The sequence below is a fragment of the Catharus ustulatus genome, chromosome 5 (assembly GCF_009819885.2).
Source record: "Catharus ustulatus isolate bCatUst1 chromosome 5, bCatUst1.pri.v2, whole genome shotgun sequence".
Classification (NCBI taxonomy): Eukaryota; Metazoa; Chordata; class Aves; order Passeriformes; family Turdidae; genus Catharus; species Catharus ustulatus.
Genome location: NC_046225.1, coordinates 63,195,849 through 63,217,865, shown reverse-complemented (window position 1 = coordinate 63,217,865; position 22,017 = coordinate 63,195,849). Strand labels below are relative to the sequence as shown.

Sequence of the window (22,017 nt, the reverse complement as noted above, 5' to 3'; positions counted from 1 at the left end):
AACTCAAAAGACAAGGAACCATAAACTGGCAAAATAAACTCTTGAATTCCTGCAAATGAACTGCAAACACTCCCAGCCCTGTAATCTCTTTTAGATAAGAGATGGCTGGATTATTTAAATTTAAACATTTCCTAGGAAAGCTTTTTCACAGCCTGTCCATAAACGGAATAATCAAAAAAACAAAGTGTTGCAAAAGGAAAATGTGTTACACTAGACGTTATTTTTCCAAATTTAGAGAAGGACTTCTAAAGTAAACATTACACAGGAATAAGATTACAATAGTAATTATAATGCATTTATTGCTTGCATGATATGAGCTCAGTCATCACCTAAATTTCACATCTTTATTGACAGAAGAAGGAAACCTACACTTTCCTTAGATTCTGGATTCCCCCCTTTCTAGCACTTGCTGAATCCTATGAAATTATGAAGCATTCTAAGATTATTTTATAATTTACATAGTGGCAGCTAAGGAAACACAGGATAAATAAGAAATTAGTTTGGATAATTCTCTGCACATTTGGAAATAATGTAGAATGCATATATATAAGCTTGTGTAAGGAACAGGATCTCATTATGAATAACTATCCGGAATGGAAATTTCAAGTTAAACCAATATTTCAATGTGAACTACTGTCTTTGGCACAACTTACAGGCTACCTATAACTGTCTGATTCAGCAGCAGTTCTAGTTATTTGTGTAATAAAAGGAACATCTGTGCTAGAGCCTATTTGACCCAAAATCTTCCAGACTGAGTTCTGCCTTTCCTGTTCCCTGTGATCACTTGGCATATCATTGATCATATAATAATATTTCCTTCCCCGATTTCATATGGGTGAAGTTGTGAGACAAACTTTTGGAATAAATATATTTATTTATATTATGAAACATCATCTTGTTTTGTTTGAATTAAGAATTTTGTGTTTTGTTTAATTTGGTTGAATTAGCATAGGACATTCTATGCAATTCTAAATGTAATGTTATTCTAATGTTATTCTTATGTTAATCAAATCTTTCAACTGATGAGACAGTTTTTGAAAGAGCTACTGCTCAGATGGTTTCTATATTTGCTAGTGACAATATGGTCTTTGGCTTCTGATAACTGATTTGTGATAAGTAGGAATTATGATTTCCTGGTCTTTGTAGTTGACTCATGACTTGAAGTCTTACTTCCATGGAAGTAAGTAATAGTTTTGACAGTTGAATTAAATATTTTAAGCTTTGTCTTCAAAAATTTTAACAAGCACAAACTGACTCTGCACTTCTCACGTGGGTAAAAATATTGGTCATACACAAGTACATTTGAGTCTTTTTTGTGTTTTTTTAAAATCGGTGATACATTCAAAAACACCCAAAACTTTTTTCCCCAGTTTAGAAAATTAAGAATTAGAATGATACAGTCATTAACACTTCACCAAGAATAAAACTGATCAAAAGGAGAAATTCATCTTTATGAGCCACTCCATGTGTATAACAATACAGCACTCAGGGATTGCTCATTACATGACTGTGCCTTTTCTATCTTTTTTTAAAAAGAAGACCAGTTCAAACAATTTGAATATCTGCTATGGCATTGCATCATTAAACAGACTATGCATTTTTATAGCCACCAGAAAAGACATTGACAAATCCACTTGACAACTGTATCATCAAATACATTCTTCATTCAGTTTGTGTCTGTAATATTCAGAAAGTTGAGTGATAAAATTAGATCTGTGCTTATCTTTCTATGACTAATTCAGGCAGTGGCTGATAGTTGATACAGATGTTCACAAACCATAAAGCCTTTCTCACCTAAGGCATGTTCCCACTGTTGGCTTTGCTCATTTTGCTCGGGGGCAGGATGTAGCTGGGGGCAGGCACCACAGGGTGTATAGCCTTGCACACAGCAGGGCAACCCCTCAGCCCCTGAGGCAACCTGAAGGACTCATAACCCTGCCTCAGACCTCAAGTAGGCTATTTTAAACTGCTTTTACAGCAAGTAAAAATCTCTCTGACAGCAGAAGGTAAACAAGTTTATTAGGTGAGACCCTGCTGTTTTGGGGTCACACACCTGGGAATGCATGAGATGCACGGATTCACGTGGCAGCGAGGAAGACAAACACAGGGTCACTGTGCAGGATGTGCCCTCCAGCAGCTCTCTGCTGTGTGATTGTCCCCAGTTTGCAGCCTGCTCTAAAAGCTCTGCTCTCCAGAGGCAGCTTGTTGAAAGCTCTAAAGAGTGCAGAGGAGCAAGGGCACTGTTCTGCCCTTGCACTGACCGCTGCCAGCCAGGTGCAGGGCAGAGAGGGGTCAGTGGGGTCAAGGGCAACACGACCCAGGTACATGGCAAGTTACTGGGTATGTTCAGAACTGAGGGTTTCTGGGGTCTGTTATGTTTAGTTCTCCTAGATAAACACTCTAATTAAACTCACTAAACCACTGTTTTAGTGAATTTAAAAGATAAAACCTCTTTAGTTAAACAGTTTAAATTCAAACATACTATGTAGGTGAAAGATTGCACATCAAGTTTTCTGAAATAAATTTCCCATTAGCAAGATGTTTAAACAGTAGGGTGTGAAATGCAGCCCCTTAACTTCAGGGTTTTCCTGTTATACATATCGCTAGTTAAGAGAATTAATTGAAACACTCATTTCAAATCCAAGTACTTTGTACCAGCTCATAGGAGAAATTGAAGGATTTTGCAAGGATCACACTCACCACATTTGGATTCAGACATGCCCTGGACTTCTCTCTGACCATTCATCAAGCAATGACCAGCAGAGCTATGGAAGCATCTTCAACACTGATTTCAGAAGTACAACTTTGTCAGTCTGTACCAGTACTACTCCAACTCTTTTTATATGCAGAAATATCAGACCCACATACAAATTAGAGCAGAGAAACCTTCAAAGTCTTTTGCTCAGTGACAGGACAAGGCATAGCTAACTTAAAAACTGGCTCAAGAAACTCAAAAGTGTAAACAATTGAGAAAAAAATAGAAAAATCCCGCAATTTAATTGCCACTTCTTGATATAGCCTGTGAAACCATTTCTAGAGTTCTTCAATTGCCTTAGTGAAGGATGAAAGTTGAGTAAGAAGACACTGGATATAATTTCCAAGTAGGAAAGAACAATTAATAAACTACTTGTATCTTCTATAATATCCAGGCTCTGTGTGCATCCCATGTGCTTGAAGATTTTCTCTGTGCATGGAGTGAAACCATGCATGTGGCTCAGCTCATGTCCACTGCATATGCCAGTCAGCATGCCCTCCCTGGAAAGGCTCACAATGGCTATAAGGGACTTGAGTTCAAGGATCTGCATTTTAATTACATTTTCCATCCGTTTCTTTCTGATATTATTAAGTGAAGTAGAAGCAGGTTTCTAAATTGAGAGGTGGAGAAGTCATGCAGTCTCCATCCTTGTTGGTTTTCAAGACCTGACTGGATAAATCCCAAATAACCTGTTCTGATCTGAAGACTGACCCTGCTTTGGGAAGATCATTATACTGGAGGCCTCTGGAGGTCCCTTCCACCCTGAATTAGTCTGAGTCTACGAAAAATGATGTATCCAAGTTCAAGGACTGTCTTACTTCCCCTCCTTTTGACTGCAAGAAAGTTCATGAAAGATTGAAGAAACCAGTGAGAGAAATGTATATGTGGAATTTAGTGAGCCTTTGATATAGTCCATAGCAATTGGCAGCTAGTGAGAGCTTTCACCTCTTAAATTCTATCATGGGGTTTGAATCCTCATTAAGAAAATAGTAGGAATAAATAGCCAATCTTCATCTTAAAATGAGGTTAAAATTGAAATGCCCTGCAGTTTAGCACTGGAGAGGTGTGGCACGATATTTATTAGCTATGTAAGTGGTAAAAGAAATAGGATTATATCACCTAAAGAGGACTCTGAGAAATCTCAGTAGGAATGACCAAATCTAGTCTGTGACTGTGATCTATGACACTGCCAGTGTGAGACAAAGTGACAGGAATTATACATATACATCAAAAGGGGAGAACCTGAATTACTCACCTGGATTAATGACCATAAATAACTTTCCAGAGGTCACTCTATTGTGTCCCTTATTAGATTAAATAATCATTAAAAAAAGACTGAAAAACATGTGATGATGCCACTTGCCCTAAAGCTTGAAATTCAGTACAATCTCAAAAAAAAGTTTCATGTGATATGATCAATCAAGTCTTCATTACCTTTTGTCTCTGTTTTTACTGATTAGACTTGAAACATCCATCTGCAAAAGAAAGGGGTATTTCTGATGAATTCAGCCATGAATTGCCCAGAAAAAAAAAAACTGATGGCTGGTTCATTGTCTACCATTTCACATTCATAATAACTAATTTCAAGTAGGTTACAGAAAATGATAGAAAAAAGGTGCTATGCAGTAATTTAAAATAATGTAGGTCTTTTTTGTTATATAATTTCTTAGGATCTGTAAGAAAAGAGTCAAAAAAGAGAAGATCTAAGGCTAAACAAAAAAATATCTTGTGAATAAAGAGCAAATAGATCAGATTGCTTAGTAAACAGCAGAGACCTGTAAGATGTGATGAGATAAATAATGATATCTACATGGTTGAAAAACCTCCTCTATTTGCTTTTGGAACACAAATGTGGATTCATATTCCATAAAACCAAAGTAAGCTAAACAAACAGTGCTCTATTTATTCAACAGAGAATTAAACTCAAGTTGATTACTACAAGACATAATTTCATAAAAATGCTTCTGAGGCTTAAGCAAAGATTTAGCCATTGATGTGAATAACAGAACTCCCAGCTAGAGTTACTCCAGCTAAGATTAATCTAATTGATTAAGGAAAGCACTTCTACAGACACTGTCTACCCTTCATCTTTTTGAAACACACCTGTAATAATACCAAACACAAGATCTATGCTTTTTCTTAAACCTGTGAGCATTGAAAAACACTGTCCATCTGCTTAAGTCTGCATTTCAATTTTGCAACAAACTTATACACACCACAGACTTTCTTTCTGCCGTATTTAATTTTGTGATTTTTTTGCTTTTGCCTACATTTTCTCATTTTATCATTTTTTCTGTATAGGTCAGAATTTATAGCTGTAATAACCCCTAACCCTTAATTTAGTGTCAGCAAAAAGTCAATGTATATTATTTCAGATTTATGTCTGATATGTTTCATTCTTTGCCTTGCTGGCTCAGGCCAGGATCTAATATATCGCATTTTGATAATATGAACTCTTGAGCTCATATTCTCCTGAGCTTCTAAACTCTGGCAGTACCATATATGAGCATTCCAGTTGAAAGCAGTTATGCTAGCATGACTTATAATGGACTATTTCCACCTTTTAATGATGATTGATTTCCTCAAAATGAGGACCACTGGGACTTCAAGTGTTCATTGACCATAGACGAGTAAAAGAGAAAACACAGTTCTGTACATACTGATGAAATGAAGCCTTAGATTTTTAAAAGTAGGTTCTGCCTGGTTTTTTTTTTGACTAGACAGAAGACAATACTCAGTTTCATTCAAAGGACAGAATCTAGCATGCAAAAAGCAAGTGTGACTTGCAATAAGGGACTTCAGACTGGATATTAAAAAAACTTCCACCATGAAAACAGAGAGGAACAGGATTCCCAGAGTTGTTGTATGGTCACTATACCTGCAGTTTTCAAGACATGACTACATAAATCCCTGGGAAAACTGGTGTTGTATTTGGTCATGATTTAATCAGAAGATTGGACTGGAGACCTCCTGAGATTCCTTCCTACCTGAATTTTGCCTATGATGACTTATGTTTAGACAAGTTCTACAAGGAGGAAAGAGGCCCATCAAGTCAGAGCAGAAGTTGAGTAACTCCCTGTAAATGACAGCCAGCATTGCAGCCCATGGCCACCCTCCTCCACGTGGTGATGCCTAGAGTCCATGGACAACAAAACTCCATAGGTCACAAGATGTGTTTGTCTCAGTCTGGGTATAGTGACCCCAAATTTACATGTGAATCACTGAAAATTCATGGGCTGACAGTGAAGGCAGACCATGTCCTTCCAGAACATTAAGGGTATTTTTCTCAAAGATAGTTTCAACACATTCACAGAGAAATTAAATTAGATGGATTTTGCATTTTCATAAGGATGCAAAAGAAGCAGTATTCAGACAAAGGCCCTTGAGGTCAGTGGAAGGATTACACTGGCTTCCACTCTGATAAAGGTTTTCTAGTACATTTTTCTCTTTTGTGCTAACAATCAAACTGTTGAGTAGGATAAACCTTAAAATATTGAGTTAAAGGTTTTTCTTAATCATGCATTTTGTGTCTAATGATAATATTATTTCCTTATGTAGAAGTAGGTATTAAGATTAATACTAGGTGCATAGCAATTCTCATCAACCATAAAAAGAGCAAAAAGTTGGGAAATAAAAGCTTCAGCTATGGATTATTTGAGTTCACATGAGACATCACTGGGTCAGAGCACTGAAGTGAACCATAAGGTGTATGATAAAGGATTTTCTCCTGGTTATGGAAAGAAAGGTAAACAAATTCTGATTTTCACAGAGAGGGACCTGTTTGTTATTACACTCACAAATAATACAAACATCCAAGGCATGCAGTTCATAAAAGAAGTGACTGCATACATATTGAGGTTTTCTTTACTTGGATTTATTGATGCTTTGGAAAAAGGAAAAGTCAATATATATATTAGCTACTGTACAGCCAAGAGATTAATTTTTCCAAACATATTTTGCTTCTGTAAGAATGGCACAGAAATGAGGTACCTTCCAGAGCTGAATTGTGCAGGCATTACCAGGAGGACTTGATCAACAAACAGTGTTAATGAGGTGTATTGCATTTTTTCTTTCTTTCATACACACCTTGCCACTCATTTACTTTTTTACTTTTCTGTTCCTGGCCAATATGCTTCCTAACTTCCAGAACTGTTCAATAGTATTAAAAAAAGATCACAGTTAAAATCTCAGAAGTTCTTTGCTGTTATTTACTATTAGATGAATGGGAATGAAAGACTTTGACAGCTCCAGACCTGCAATTGCCTGTTCACACACTCGATCTCACTTAGATCTCAGCAGTGGTTGCTGCCATTTACTGTCTTTTCATAAAAAGATCTTCAGAGCTTTCTGTCCCTGCTCAAAAGAATGTTGTGACATTATATCACCCTGTGCATCACTGTAATTTTGAAATTTAAACTACTCAGTAAAACTGAAAATAAGCTGAGAAGACAAGGTGTTAGTTTATTCTCTTTATCTCTGCAATTCCCACTCCTGAGTTTTAATGCTGAAACAAAAAATTCTTAACTACTTCCAACTACTTTCCTATGTACTTTTAAAAAATATCTGGACGTCTGGCTCAAGGCTTGGGATTGTAGCACCAGTTGCATACAAGTTACTGTGATGCTGAGTTGTGTGGTGCCTGGAGTTCCTTTCTAAAATAGTTTAGTACTATTTTTTACCAGGTGTCCATGACAATGCTGGATTTTCTTAACACTTGTACTAGCCAGTTTTATATAGCTCTGGAGATAAATCTGTCTAAGAAGATATCAAAACATGTTTATTTACAAATGCCTTAACTGGAACAAGCTTGTTATTTTCCAATTTTATCCCCATGTGGAAATATACAAATATGAAAACATCTTCAATTCTTTCCTTGCAGCAATAGGTGGCAGTAATGATATCTACATTTGTCTGGATGGCCATTGGGCTTTGGAAACACTGTATCTGCCAGTTTTAGCCTGGATAAATAGTTACCCCAGGTTGAAAAAAATTACCTTTACGAAATAAAGGACTCCTATAGTTAACCTTTCAAATTTCTGGTTATTTATAGCCAGATAATAGTCTTCTTTGGCTACGTTCAACTTCTGAATTTGCACAAATGTAAAATTAAAATAAAAATATTAAACACTATTATTTCATTATATTGTTCTTATTGAATAACCAAAATTGCTTTACCGTAGAGGTAATTATATACTGCAATGGCAAGAAAAATAGGCAAATATTATTAGATGTTATAAAGGCTAGAAAGATTTGCCCAAAGGAGTCTGAATCTGTACTTTGTCTCCTCTGTGCTGTTTTGTATGATATCTCAGAAAAGAGGATTGGAAAGTACCACTGCAGCCTTACAAACTGAGCTTTTATGTAACCAAGCCCAGGCTACATCAGCCAGGATTTGTCTTCCTGACACAATGGTGCTTTTTCAACTAAGCATTTACAAGCACATACAACTTGCAGGCAATCTAATGGTGAGTTTTCATTTTGCCTGAAGGACTTAAAGTAAGGACAAATGTGACACTTCTTTTGCTAGAACAGTTTTCTAGAGTTAATACTAAACAGGTACAGGTCTTGGAATTCCAGGCAGAGCTGAAGGGAACCTGGGACAGCTGTCAACACACCAAACATCACTGCATTTCAAATAAAAAGCTTCTTCAGCCAAATGCTTCTTCTGATCGTGTGGAGGAGTCATGCAAAGTCACCACACAGCAGTAATTTTTGATAATCTCACAGGTGAGGACTTTCATTTTTCTGTGTTGTAGAGTCAAGTATTACTGAGCCCTTCTGTGTGTACAAGTACAGGGGTGAAACCACTCCATGTGAATCAGCTTTCAAGAGCAGGTGACACCCCCAATAACCATGGGAAGGTTATTAGGCATTTACAGCTCATTAGGCATTTGCTGGAGCATGGCATTTGGAAAGAATTATCTGGTACAGCAGCAAAGTGCATGCATTGCAATTGTGGTACTTCCTTCCATGACCCTGTGTAGAGAGCTTTTGATTAGAAATAAGGGAGAATGTATTTGGCGTGTACTCTGCCAGCAACTGCAAGACTATCAGTCTCCTTCCAGCAGAAGGCACAGGCCCTCTTCCAATGTTCCAGCAGAAATCCATGCGTGAAACTAAATGAGAGAAGAAATTGATGACATTTGCCCTCTGCCTAAAGACAAATCAGGAGAGCATTGTTAGATAAGCACATTTTGCTTAATCTGTTGTAAAAAGCCAGCATTGTAAGTGTGGTGTTTTGTAATGTCTGAAATTCATGTAGCTGCTCCTTTGTTTTTCTCTGCATGACATACAGAATATATCCATTCCGATGTGTTTCATTTCCAAGAGTTTGCTCCGCTTATTAGGCAAATTCAAAAAGAAAATTAACAAAATTCCAAGCACACAGGTGTGCTTGTCAGCCACTATTCATAGTATGTAATTACTGCTCAATATCCCTAATATTTACCTTAAACTCTCTACCAACTTCTATAGCTAAAAGCTGATGCTCCACCTGCTAGAACAACAGTATCCACAATAATATTATCACATTATTTAACAACTGTCTCCTTCTTCCATACCATAGTACAACCACTTACAGTCAACATGGCTGACAACTAAAGTGTTGTTCAGCATGGTGTAGGGCAAGGAAAGAAACAGCAACTTCTGAAGGTTTCAGGCTTTCAGCAAGTGCCTGGGCTCAATGCAGCAGTGAACTTCCCAATAAGCAGATTTTCTACTGATCTGAGTTCCAGCAGCAGGGAGAAAGTCTGCAGAGCAACAATCAGGAAACCACCACACCAAGTTGTTTCACACTCTCTGCTGACAGCATCTCCTGCTGGCTTGTGCCTGTGAGATGGATATGAGTATTTGGACTTTTGTTCCTCAAACTGACCTTGCATCCCATAATACACACAACCAGGACATATCACCATGAGGATATTAAATGTGTTCCACGGACAAGTGGACTTTGACATCCTACATATGCTTCCCCTTCTGGGTCATTTTATTAATTTAATGCATGCAAAAGTTTGTTGTGGTAGACCAGGAAGGGAGGCGCAGTCTATTCTACAAAAGAAAACTGTATTTCATAAATTATTAAAAAACTGACCTTGAAATGTCAGTAGCATGTCCTATGACACTTTTCTATGTTGAGCTTCACATAACTTAGTAATAAGTTACTTCTAAGAATAATTTTGTATGCTTTTAAGAAGGAATATTTGCAAACAAACTCTCAGAGTAATAAATATGTATATTACTGAATATTGCTGTTTAGAATAAATGAGATATGTCAGACAATATTTGACCAAAACCCAACTCCTAGTTCAATACACCACCCTTCCAAGAAGTTTTGCTACTCTAGGAGATGTCAACCACATATTTCTTGTGGCCTGAAATCAAACAGCCAAGTATTCTAACTCCTCTTAAAGAACCTGGATGAGGAATCAGGTATTGGCAATACAGTTTGAGACCACAGATTTTAGTGCCAGCATCCTGGTTATCTGATTACTACTGGAGACAGTAGGTTGAAGGTAAATTTAGACTGTGCAGAGAAACTGCTGTTACAGTAACAACTTGCACTGAAATGATTATAAGCATTATTCTTGCTATTTATTCAAGTGAAAATAGATATGGGATTATGATCTCAGGTTAAAACACTTGGATTAAGTTCTATTGTGAATTAGGCATCTATAGGCCCATTTATTGCCATTAGATGTACAAACATCACAGTCATAGGAGTTCAGAAGCCATTCATATGACTGCCTATTTTTAGATGAACTGAAAGCTTTATGGATTCTTTCAGCTTTATAGATTTGTTGACTAGGTTGGCTTGTTTGGACAGACAACTGAAAAAGTATAGACTCCTTCATTTGAATCCTGGTGAACTGTGGACTAAGTTTTTAAAAACATAAGAAAAATCTCACATGCTGTGTGAAATTTTGGATACAACTGGGGATGTTCTCAAGTCAAATTATTGTAAGGTGTTATCACAGAAGTGCAGGCAGGTGTTTAAGCCTCTTGCAGGAGTCACGCCTCGGGCTCTCATTGTCTTGTTTGACGTCATCTCACACCATGAACAACGCAATCCTTCATACATGATTAATTATGCAGCATTTAAAACACCCTGCACACTTCAGAATTTTTTTAGTTGCTGCCATCAAAAAAAAAAAGACATTCTTCTCATTTGCAGCATGAACCTTCTGAAGCTCTGTATTGTCCTGTATCTATGTGAGGCTTACAGGGAGATGTCTGTGGAAGGAGCCCAGGGGTTCCTTGCTTCCCTCCAAGGTGGACTTCACAAGCTCAGCTGTTTGTGGCATGCAGAGGACCTGGCAATACCACACAGTGGTACAACTTTTTGTTGCTTGTGTACAACTGGAGCTACATTTCAGCTTGGGGAGTTAACATCTTATCTCCTGTAAAGAAATTTGTGACCAAGTGTTTCATAGGAGGGAACAACAGCCAATGACCGACCCCATTAACAGAAGAGTTACAGTGGTCTGATTTACAGGTTCAAAAATCTCAATAACTAAGGCTTAATAATTCCATTTCTCAGCTGCAGATCTCATATGCTATTCCTTTCTGACACGGTCTCTTCCAAAAGCAAATATTAAACAATAATGATAGGATAAAAGACTGTTTGCTGGAAATATACTTCCTTAAGTACATGCTCATAAATCTTAGTTTCAGCAGTAGAGGTACTCTGGGACTCGGGGAAATAAGCTGGTACTTTAATTAGTGTTAACTCTCTTTACATATGTAAGTGCATGTGTTTGCATTGGGGTGCATCTGTAAAGCATTTCTGTATCTTAGGAGATTTGCAGAAGACATTTGAAGGAGCACCACTGGGGAAAATTCTGCAGCATCTCAAATTAAGAGGCAAGCTGTGACTCTCTGTGGGTTTTAAAGGCAGAACTCTAGATAACTAATACATTTAATTAGCATAAAAGCTGAGTGACTGTATTAGTAATTGTTACCGATTATTGACAATGCATCAATTATTTTTATTGGATTTCATTTAAAATACACCTCTGACACTCATTGAGTAGTCCTGTTGGTCTGATATTTTTAATGAAGATCATATTCTAATTATTGTAGCAACTTGGGGGAGAAATATAGGAAATATAAAACTGCATTTCCCCACATCACCACATTTTCTAGAAATACACAGATTTATCTTTATGTCTGTGTATTACTTTTTGTCTGTAGACCTCTGAGTAGAATTTTTCACAGCTGGTAAATAAAACTGTTTGACCCCTACAATCACAAAGAAAGACACTCAGCCTCCAGTAAATCTTACCCTGCTGACTGGGAATTCACATTCTGCCACCAAGTCCCTATTTCCTCTGTTACTGCACTCCTGCATTCACTCTCTCTGCTCATTCCTGACTTTGGCTTTTAGGCTCTTTCCATAGCAGTTTTCTCTTGCCCACTCGTACACCACACTTTGCACTCCCTGCTCTTTTCCCCAGCCATCCTAGTCCCACCCTGGTCACCTCTGCCCCACTTGATGCAGGTAGATAAGGTTCTTGTTTTGATACCCTCAAATTCACCTATCTTACCATCAATTTCTATTTTATTGCTACTGTCTGTCCAAAGAGTAGCTGTCCAAAATATTTGCAATCTAAACTCAGCCTGATAACAGAGTAAAGACAGTATCTGACTAGAGAAAGAGGGCCCACGGTTTTATCACAAAACCCTCACATTTATCTTCTAGTGTATCTGTGTCTATAATTAAAACTCCAAACCTAAATAATGTGACATGTACACTAAGAATATCACTGAAATAAAATTTGAGACTATAATGTGATTAGAAGAGTCACTCTGAAAGGCCAAAAAAGAGAGATGCTCCAGTTTTGTATTATGTTTTTCTTGGGCTAGAAAGGAACTCGTCCACACTCAGAACCTTACGAAAGCCTCACATTTATAACAAAATGAAGATATAAAAGTCTGAATTAAAATGAGTAGCCACTGGATAGAGGCTATTTCTCATTATTAGTCATACTGTAGAGATGATTTTGATCATCACCATAAAGAATGACCCAATTAATAAGAACCCAATTTAATACATTTTGATTTATTGAATGTGCACTGCCTACCAAGGGCTGTTCCCACCTTGCAAGTCCCAGTTTGGCAGAGTATTTTAATGTCTTTCCCTGCTGACATTATTTCTTCATGTTTAAGAGCACCACAGCTGCTGAATTGCAGGTTTGCCTTGTCTCCTCTGCTGCAGGAAAGCTCGATTATCCACACTACTTTATCCTGAGAAATTCCCCTGGGATAAATGTAAGCTCTGTACGCACATGTTGGGAGAAGAGAGGCTCATCAGTAGCACTGTCTGTCATACAACATCAAAGTTTTGAGCTGCTGTGCTTTCTCCTCTCTAAAACCCATCCAGGGAAGTTGGGACAGGATTTTACAGAGAATATAGGAATGTTTGAAAATAACCTTGAGGGAGTGTCCTCAGGAACATCCAAGGAGCAGTCTCTACCAAAATGCAAGAAATGCAAGCAACAAAAATTGAAAAGGCAACTTCAGAATGACAATTTGTATCTTAATTGCAGTCCCTGCTCACGAGATAATTTATTTTGAAGGAGGAAACTGTCAGATGATCACGATTGCTCTCTCATCTCTCAGTATGTCTGCAAAGTCAAAAGTTGTACAAAGGAGACCACATCTCACCTGAAATATTAAAGCTGTACTGAAAGCTTCTGAATGCCTTTCCAAGGCAGGAAGAAAGCTCAAATTGCAATACCCATTAATGAAATACCTTTTGCCATATCATGAACAGTTCACTCAACACCTGAGATACAAAAGACTACTACAGGCATGAAGAAATCAAGTAAAATTGTACGTTTTTCTTAAGCCATTTTTGTTTTGCCATATATTAGAAAAACTTAGGTTGTATGGAAATCCCAAAGGGAATAGTAGAATACTTTATGTATGTGTTGCTCGTCCAAGCTGAAAAACATGTCACCGCCACTGAAGCAGAAATGGGGGAAAGAAACAATTGGACATATATTGCTCTTGGTTCATACTTTGCTTAACATGAAATTTACAGTCTTTTTCCATATTCCCTTTTCCGTCTACAGACGTTAATCAGAATTTTAAATTTCTTCACTGACTGCAAAGAAAAAAAACTCAAGCACACTGCCTGCAAATCTGCCATTTCAGGGGACAGAATATACCTGCTCAGAGTCCTGGTGGTGTGAAGTTTCCAAGGTACAAAGGTATCAGATTACTTATAACAAACACTAAAGCTAAAGCTTTGTGGGGAAAGGGATTAATGTTGTATCACATAGGGTTAGCTCTTGTTCTCTCCTCTGTTAGTTAGGACTTCACATCTTGTTCATTTGGTCTCTCTAGGTCATCCTTTCCCCCACTTTCAGATGCATGGAGGGGGTGGGGTAGGAGGTGGAAGTCAAAAAAAAACAGGGTAAGCCAGACAATCCCATATGAGACAGTGGATGCTGTTATGACTCTGCAGAAAGAGTGCCTAATCATTTTAACTGCTTAGTAAAAATTATTTGCATGTAGTTATTAATACTCTCATTCTATTTAGCATAACACTATCAACATGCTATTTATATGGTGGTCTTTGCTGACATAAATCATTTGGGAGCAGACACCCATACTAAAATCAGGAAGCAGACACCCATACTAAAATCACTTGAAGCTTTAAAGCAACACCAACACATTTTTAATGGATTTCTGTGAACGAAAATGAGATCTCTGATAACTGGCCACAAAGAAACTAGCAGTATGCTAAAGCAGAAAACTGGTATTACCCAGACCAGATTTGTTAGTGGAGACCTGAGATACAGTAATTTCACGACTATAAGCTGCACCATTTTGACTAAAATTTTGGTCCGAACCTGAAGTGCGTCTTATAATCAGGTGCAGCTTATAATTGTGAAATTACTCTAATCCTGAATATAAAGCTCTGCTTTAGTTCTTTCAGCATCTTCAGTCTGAATGTGTAAAAATAATTCATGATCAAAATTTGAATACTGAGGAATGGGGCAAGGAAGGAAACAAAACTTTTATCTTTATTACCCATCAATAGGATGCTTAATTATGGAGATGAGGCATATGTAGCATTTTAACATCTATCATGAACCCTAAAGCCTGCTTTTCCTAAAAGGCTAAATTTGTATAAAGGGATTATTAAAGAAAACCAGGAAAGGAAAAGCAGGAACACAGACAGGTGATGGAAGCTGATTTACATGGGGTGCAACCAATGTTTGTGTTTGTGATGTCCACAGCACAATAGTTGGTATTCTTATTGATTGCTTCTCTGTTTAAATACTGACACTCAGACAAGCGTAGATATGATCTAGACACAAAGGGGTGTACGACATGAATCTAGGGAAAAAAAAGTTATTAATTCTTCTAGAAAGAATTTTAAACAATTTGTTCTAAATATTATTTTTTTTACATTGATTTAAAGGTTTCCCTGAATTCTTCCCCACTTCATTGTCATTTGGCTACAACCAACATAAAAACATGAGAAATCTCTAAAATCACAATGCTATCACAAGGGCATGGTGGACTTATATATGTCTAGTTCTTATCTACACTTGCCTGGGTGTCTGATTTTAAACAGAAAAGCAATCAATAAGAAAACCAACTGCTGTGCTGTGTACACCACAAACACACACTTCAGATGGCCTTGGTTTAGGTTATCTTTAGCCACTGGATTTGTTCCTAATGCAAGATGGTTGGCCAAGCTCAGTTTATAGGTCAGATGTTCCATCTCCTACCATTGACCAGACATGCAAATTCTAAATTATCTAGGGCTTGTGAGATGAGTTTTCCTTGGCTAAATAAAATATTCTGTGTAAGTACATTCCCACAATATTACAATAATGAGAGAGGGAAAGATGAAAGAGAGAGACAAGAGGTGACTGCATCTACTCCCGTGAAAACAGTGAGGAAACAAGGAGTTCGCTGCTGGCTTCAGTGAGGGTGTCTCAGCCATGGGGTACTGAAGGAGTGAGGGTGTGATAGGCATCTTCTGGGGTTTCACCTCAGTGAGGAAGGCAGAGCACATCAGGCCCACAATAAAAGGTTGTATCTGTGCCGGTGGCAGGAACTGGAGCACCTGATGGGACGTCATGCACATCAGAGTGTTCCTGTGTCTCTTTCCCAACATAGCCTGTTTTAGTTTATTAGTAGATTAAATACTCTGTGTATGGAATTCTCAATATATTTCCAAACCAGCTTCATTTGTCAGCAGTATCTTATCTGGTATATCAAATAACTTTTTCTGTAGCTAAACAGAAGGAAAATTAATTTGTTCTTGTGAGGAGAGAACTCTGTTCAGAAGTTGAAAGGCTTGTTCTCTGTGTATTTGTATCTTGTGGTATCTAATTCTTTGTTAAGTGCATGACTGAAATTTAAATAATGTGCCTAGAATTTGTGAATCACTTTCTTTTTTCATCTTTGCTGGCTCATAAGCATTCAGCAGGTGTTCAGGACTTTATGGTTTGCATGATGTTTCTTTTTTGACTGCTTTTGATATGTTTTCTGATTTACTTGTTTTAAGTAGTTATTGCTCAATTCCTGTAATTTTTCCTCTGAATAATGTGAGCTAGCACTTGTTTAAAGAACATAATCCAGTGTCATGGAAGAGATGTGGGAACACCAGCTAAGAAAACTCAATGGATGAGCCTCTTGATCTGTTATTATCTTTGATACTGGTTATGAATAGTAGTCTTATTATGGTTATTTTTACCCTAGTTCACGTACTTCAGACTCTAATACATTTTTTCTTCATCTACATGCACTTGCCAGAAAGTAAAAGACAATTAGTATGAGCTGAAATCTGTAAGGAACTGTGTTTTTAGTATGTCCAGCTAAATCTCAGGTTGGCACTACTCTGCCTATGACACCTGTAAAAAACTAGGGACAAATTGTCCATTTCCAAGTAATTTTCAAAACTTATTTGCTGCTTACATACTAAGTGGAAAATGTTATAAAGGGCACCTTTTAAAGCAGAGTTTGTTCTTTTGCTGTATGCTGTCACTAGTGAGACAGGGAAAGCCCATTTTAAAGAAGTGTCTAATCATTTTGGTGCAGTATCTTATTTCACCAGACTGTTGAACAACTTGGAAGACTCAACAATAATGAACAAGCAGGTCCAGTTCCGAACACAGAGTAACTCTTGTCTAGCTGGTACCAACAAGAAAACCTTACCCTGCAGTGGATCATCTGGCAGAGGAAAACGCAGTGCTCAATTTGCTACCATTTTCCATTAGCTTTGGCCCACCCTGCACTGCTATTGAGTTACTCAGAGCTGGAATAACTCCTGGTGCTATTCTCCATTGGAAGCAGAACTTGGAGGAATGGAAAACAGGCTGGTGATCACAGTAGCCACACAGCACAGACCTGCCAGGCCAGGCTAATTCCAGTCATATCGTGTTAAAAAAAAAAATTATGTCCGCTTATATATGTACATATACACACACACACATGAATAGTTTTGCATTAAATAAACCCAACTAAAATAAATGAGTCCTGGGCATGCTGATCAAAGCTAGTCCAGTATCCTAAAAATGTGTTGGAAGGTTACTGCCATTTCTATTCCAGACATCTGCCACATTCAGCCTCCTCTCTAAGCAGATGAAAACCAATGGAGCCAGACGATGACGAAAAGTTTTGAGGGCAATGCAGTTAACTCTTGCCCCTTAGAAAGAGAAAATGTCAATTTTTCAGGATGAGCATGTTAGCAGGGAGCAGCCACAGCATTGCAGGGCCAGCACTGCTCTAAGCCCAGACTGTAGCTGCAAGAGCATCCTGGAAGAGACAACACTGGAGCTACTGCTGGAAGAACCCCCTGAATGGAAACAGGCAGCCTACTTTGGTGAGGAGGCAGGTGGTTTTACTGAAATGTATAACAGCAACATTTGTGAAAGGAGGAGGTTGAGTTACTCATGGCTGAAATAAGTTTATTCAGCCTTTGATGAGAAAACTTTTGTCCAACACATTATTCACTGGCATTATACAACCAGATCTGGAAGGAATGTGTTTAGTCACACCATTTTGAAATGACAGAATTCCAGATTTGATCCAAGATTTGACAATGTTTGAGATGATATATACTGTAAGGAGCCTTCTGTGTGGACTGGGATTCAAGGGTCTATAAGAAATATCACCCATCCAGCTTTAAAACAATTATTTTTTTGTGTGAGAAATGTGGATAAAATAGAATCACAGCAGGGCTGGGAGAAAATAAGGGGTTTTTGGTATAACTTTTACCTGTGACCAACAATCTCAATATCAAGTTAGCTGTTCTATAAGTTAAGTGAAAATTTTACTCAGAACAGTCTTCAAATAACAGCTTGAAACTTAGATCTTTTGTTTTTAAAGTTTTTATAATTCTGAGTGAACATCCATGCAAATGCAAACATTTGCAGTAGAGCTCTGAGACACAGAGCAGCATTCATTATTGTGCTATAATAAATAATTCCACTATTGCAGAAGTATGAATTACAAATATGTATTTTATACACATGGATATGATTAATAAAAATGGCAAGTTTCATAAATACACCAGAACAGTAGTGGGTTTTACTCTATTTATGGCTAACTTTGTCCCTGCAGTAATAATAGTCCTATTGCTGAAATAATTGCCAAATTCAAATTGCACACCACTAACCCACATCAACAAACACAGAGGCATTGCAAGGAATCTCCAAGGGGAACTGGCACAGTACTGGTGTCTACAATTCTGCATCCATTTGTACATGCCTGGGAATTCCTGTCCCTTCAGTACCATTTCCTTTTGTAGCAAACTCGTGGGGCCACAAGTCAACCCAGAAAAACCCATTCTGTCATATTGCTGGATGCAATAGTAATGGAATGGTAATGGAAATAGTAATGGAAACCTGAACACATTTCATACACAACTGTTATTAGGAGGAGTTAAACTCCTTATTCAAACCCCATGTATTCAGTTCTTTTGATACTGCAGTTTGAAAATCCACCAACCCAGTCTGATAAATCATTTCACTATTTCTTTGTAGCCAAGACAACACCTAGTAGTGGGCTCTCTCAATGATTCTCTGACTTACTAACATTTTTTTTTCCATTTTTCTGCCGATTTCATTTCATTAAATTTCATTAATAAAATTTAATTTTAAAATGAAAGATCTGATATAGTTTTGTAGGTTAGCACGTGAATGCTGACTGAAAGTGCTTGGTAACAGTGATATTGCTGAGTCCTGCTACCACAAAGTATAAACACCAAGCAGATCACTGATTTAATCTCCAAACAAGAAGGTGTGTTTGCAATGATAAAGGAATGACTAGATGTGTCCTCACTGTGCATCACTGCTGGTTCTGCTCCTGAGCTAATTTAAGTCAGCGCTGTGCTCTTGATGCCAGACATGCTACAGAGATTTAAGGCAGCTGAAGACCCGTCCCACAGACTGCTGCTCCAGGTGGTGGTGAGATAGAAGGAAGAATGCTCTGGGACTCACCTGGCTAAATAACACATTCACTGGTGTGTGGATCATTTGTGATTTTGTGGTATCTGGTGAGAAGATGAGAGGCAAAAGGCTCCTTGTGCCACAATTAGGTAATTTGGGCAGTAAGCAGTGAAGTGGGACAGACACACTCAGATCTCAGGACTGCCACTTCAAAATAAACATCTCTTCCATAACACAACAGGGTCCTGGACCACATCCCTAGACAACAATCCTGGCTAAACAGTCCATGACACTGCAGGCTGAGAGAGTACTATTTCATCTCATCTCTTCCTGTCTAAACTTTTGGTGCTGAGTGAAAGCAAAATACAAACCCCAGAACCTGCCCCCAAATGCAGCCAATAACCATCTCTAGATGGCCATGCCTTCCCCCACCCACCTGCAAATCAGCAAGTGTTGAACTACTACAACTCAAAGAAAAAGGTAAGTCAAGTGTTTACTTGTTACGATTAAGTAACAAAAAAAGACTTAAGTGTCAAGCCCAGTTTCATAGTGGGACCATGACAAGGCAGACACTGTCACAAAAAACAACCACAATGACTTCAACACAGCCTTCATTCTTTCCAGATAACTGTCACCTTTCTCAGGCTTTTCTGTGACACATTTTTTAAACTACAGACTTCTAGCAAAACACAAGTTTTGATTACAAACTGGATTGTCTCATGAATATTTTGTCGGCCTATTTGCATAAAAGATCTCATCAATTTGTTTTTCACCAAGAACATTCCTTAAGGCATCAGAAAAAAAGGTCAGCTGTGATTCTGAGCTCCACTTTTAAAATACTTGCTGAGAAAATTTATGCAAAATACATGGAAATGTACTAAAATAGTAACAGTGTACTAAAGAATTTTCTTGCAATATTTGCAAGTTTTATTATATTTGGAGTTTTAACTGCAAGCAAAGCAAGTGTTGCAATGTTTAGTGGAATTTTGTCTAGCACAGTTTCAGTAACACAAAATATTCCACCTACCATGGCATCTCTGCTCAGACAGATTTCATGCTGACCATTCCTCTTTTGAAAGTCAGACCATACCTTTTTTTTGCATCTTTAATGTGAAATCATGAGGCATCTTTGGCAAGTGGATGGGATGAAAACTCTCCATTAATGTATTTGAAGGAATTTGTTTATACTGGACTTTGGGAGATCTATGGCACATCTTAGTTTAGTTTGGGGTCTGAAAGTCACATCCAAATTTTATATACACAAAACTGTATTTTTGCATTCATACCACTCCAAATTAGAAAAGATAACCCTGAATTTAGACTAAAAAAAGAGTAAAATAAAGGTTCAAGCCCATGCTTTTGTGATTTCATCATTGCTGTGTTAATATAAAAATAGAAGTTATCCCTGCTGCTTCAGTTAAATGTCAGAATGTTTAAGGAAAACAGACCCTGATTCCTGACACCTTTTTTGAAATGAATACTATCCTTGCTTCTGTATGGCAGAAAACCCAACAGATTGTTGTAATATAAAAAGTGCAAAGAAGATGCAGCCTCTGTCCTTGTTCCAATTGATTTGTACTATTATTCCTACTTCCACACCTCTCTTCCTCCTGACCTTCATGCAGATGCTGCAAGTAAACAAATTATTCTCAGCTTTAGGTTCTATAACCATTCCCTGATTTTATTGTGGGAAGCTCTTGTACTGAATTACAATGGTTTTGTGTTCAGTAATATCTGGGCACTGGAGAATTAAAAATAAATCAAAAGCAATTAGGATGCTGTTATAGGTTGTCTTTAGTATTTAAAGACCATAGTGAAAAATGTACATCATAGCATGAGATCAGAAGGAGAAAAAAACAGCATGAGAAGGATACAAGGCAACTAAATGGGTGTAGACAGAAAGAAAGCACTGTAAGAGAAAACCTTTCATAGCCAAGTTCTACACTTGAATAGCAACAGGAACTTCTCAGAGGTTTTGGAAAAACAGAATTATAAAATCAGATCTGTGATAAAATTCCTCTGCTCTGCCAAAAGCAAGCAGCCCATTCCCCAAAAGAAATTCACTCACCTGTGAATGATGTGGTATCTCTGCAAATAATCCAAGGAAAGTGCCAGCTCACAAATGTACAGTTTAACAGTTCCTTCATTGAAGTGGACATTCTGCTGCAAATGGTAACGCAGGTCACCTCCAAGTAAGAGATCAACCACCATGAACATGTCTTCTTCATCTTGAAAGGAGTACCTGGAGGAAAGAATTACAGCTGAGATGTCAGGGTGGGTGGCAGTCACAGCTGTGCCTTGGGTGGCTCTCATTTAGGAGATCCTGGTAAGTCCCTGATTTGCTCAGAATGCACAGAAAGGCATTCTCACTGCTGAGGTCCAGTCCTGCAAACAGGGTTAGATTGTGGTGGGACTGAATATTTTAGCATTGTGCTTTAACCCCAGTGACAACTCAGTACCATGCAGATGCTCTCTCACTCCTCATTCCCCCAGTGGGTTAGGGAGAAGAATCAAAAAAAAGTAAACATTTGTGGGTTGAGATAAGAACAATTTAATAATTGGAAAAAAGGAAAGTATAATAATAGTACTAACAATAAAAAAACAGTAATAATTGCAATGAAAAGGAGAGAAAGAAAATCCAAGAAGAGCAAGTGATGCACAACAGCAGTGCTCTCCATCCCCTGAATGATGTCAAGCCTGTCCCCCAGCAGCAATCAGCCCTTCCCATTCAAATTCCCCAGTTTATATGAGCATGATACTTTATGGTGTGCAGTACTCCTGTGGACAGTTTGGATCAGCTGTCCCAGCTGTGCTCCTTGCTGGCTCCTTGTGCAGCTCCTCACTGGTAGA

The 22,017-nt window shown here is 37.9% G+C and overlaps 1 protein-coding gene across 3 annotated transcripts in view; it reads right to left on the bottom strand.

Moving 5' to 3' along the window:
• Window positions 1-22,017, bottom strand: part of STK32B (serine/threonine kinase 32B) — a 166,781-nt gene that overhangs the window by 54,137 nt on the left and 90,627 nt on the right. For all 3 annotated transcript variants that reach the window (XM_033060434.2, XM_033060435.2, XM_033060433.2), the window contains exon 4: window positions 21,236-21,409. In XM_033060434.2, the coding sequence (XP_032916325.1) occupies window positions 21,236-21,409 (174 nt within the window). The remainder of the gene's footprint in view (window positions 1-21,235; window positions 21,410-22,017) is intronic.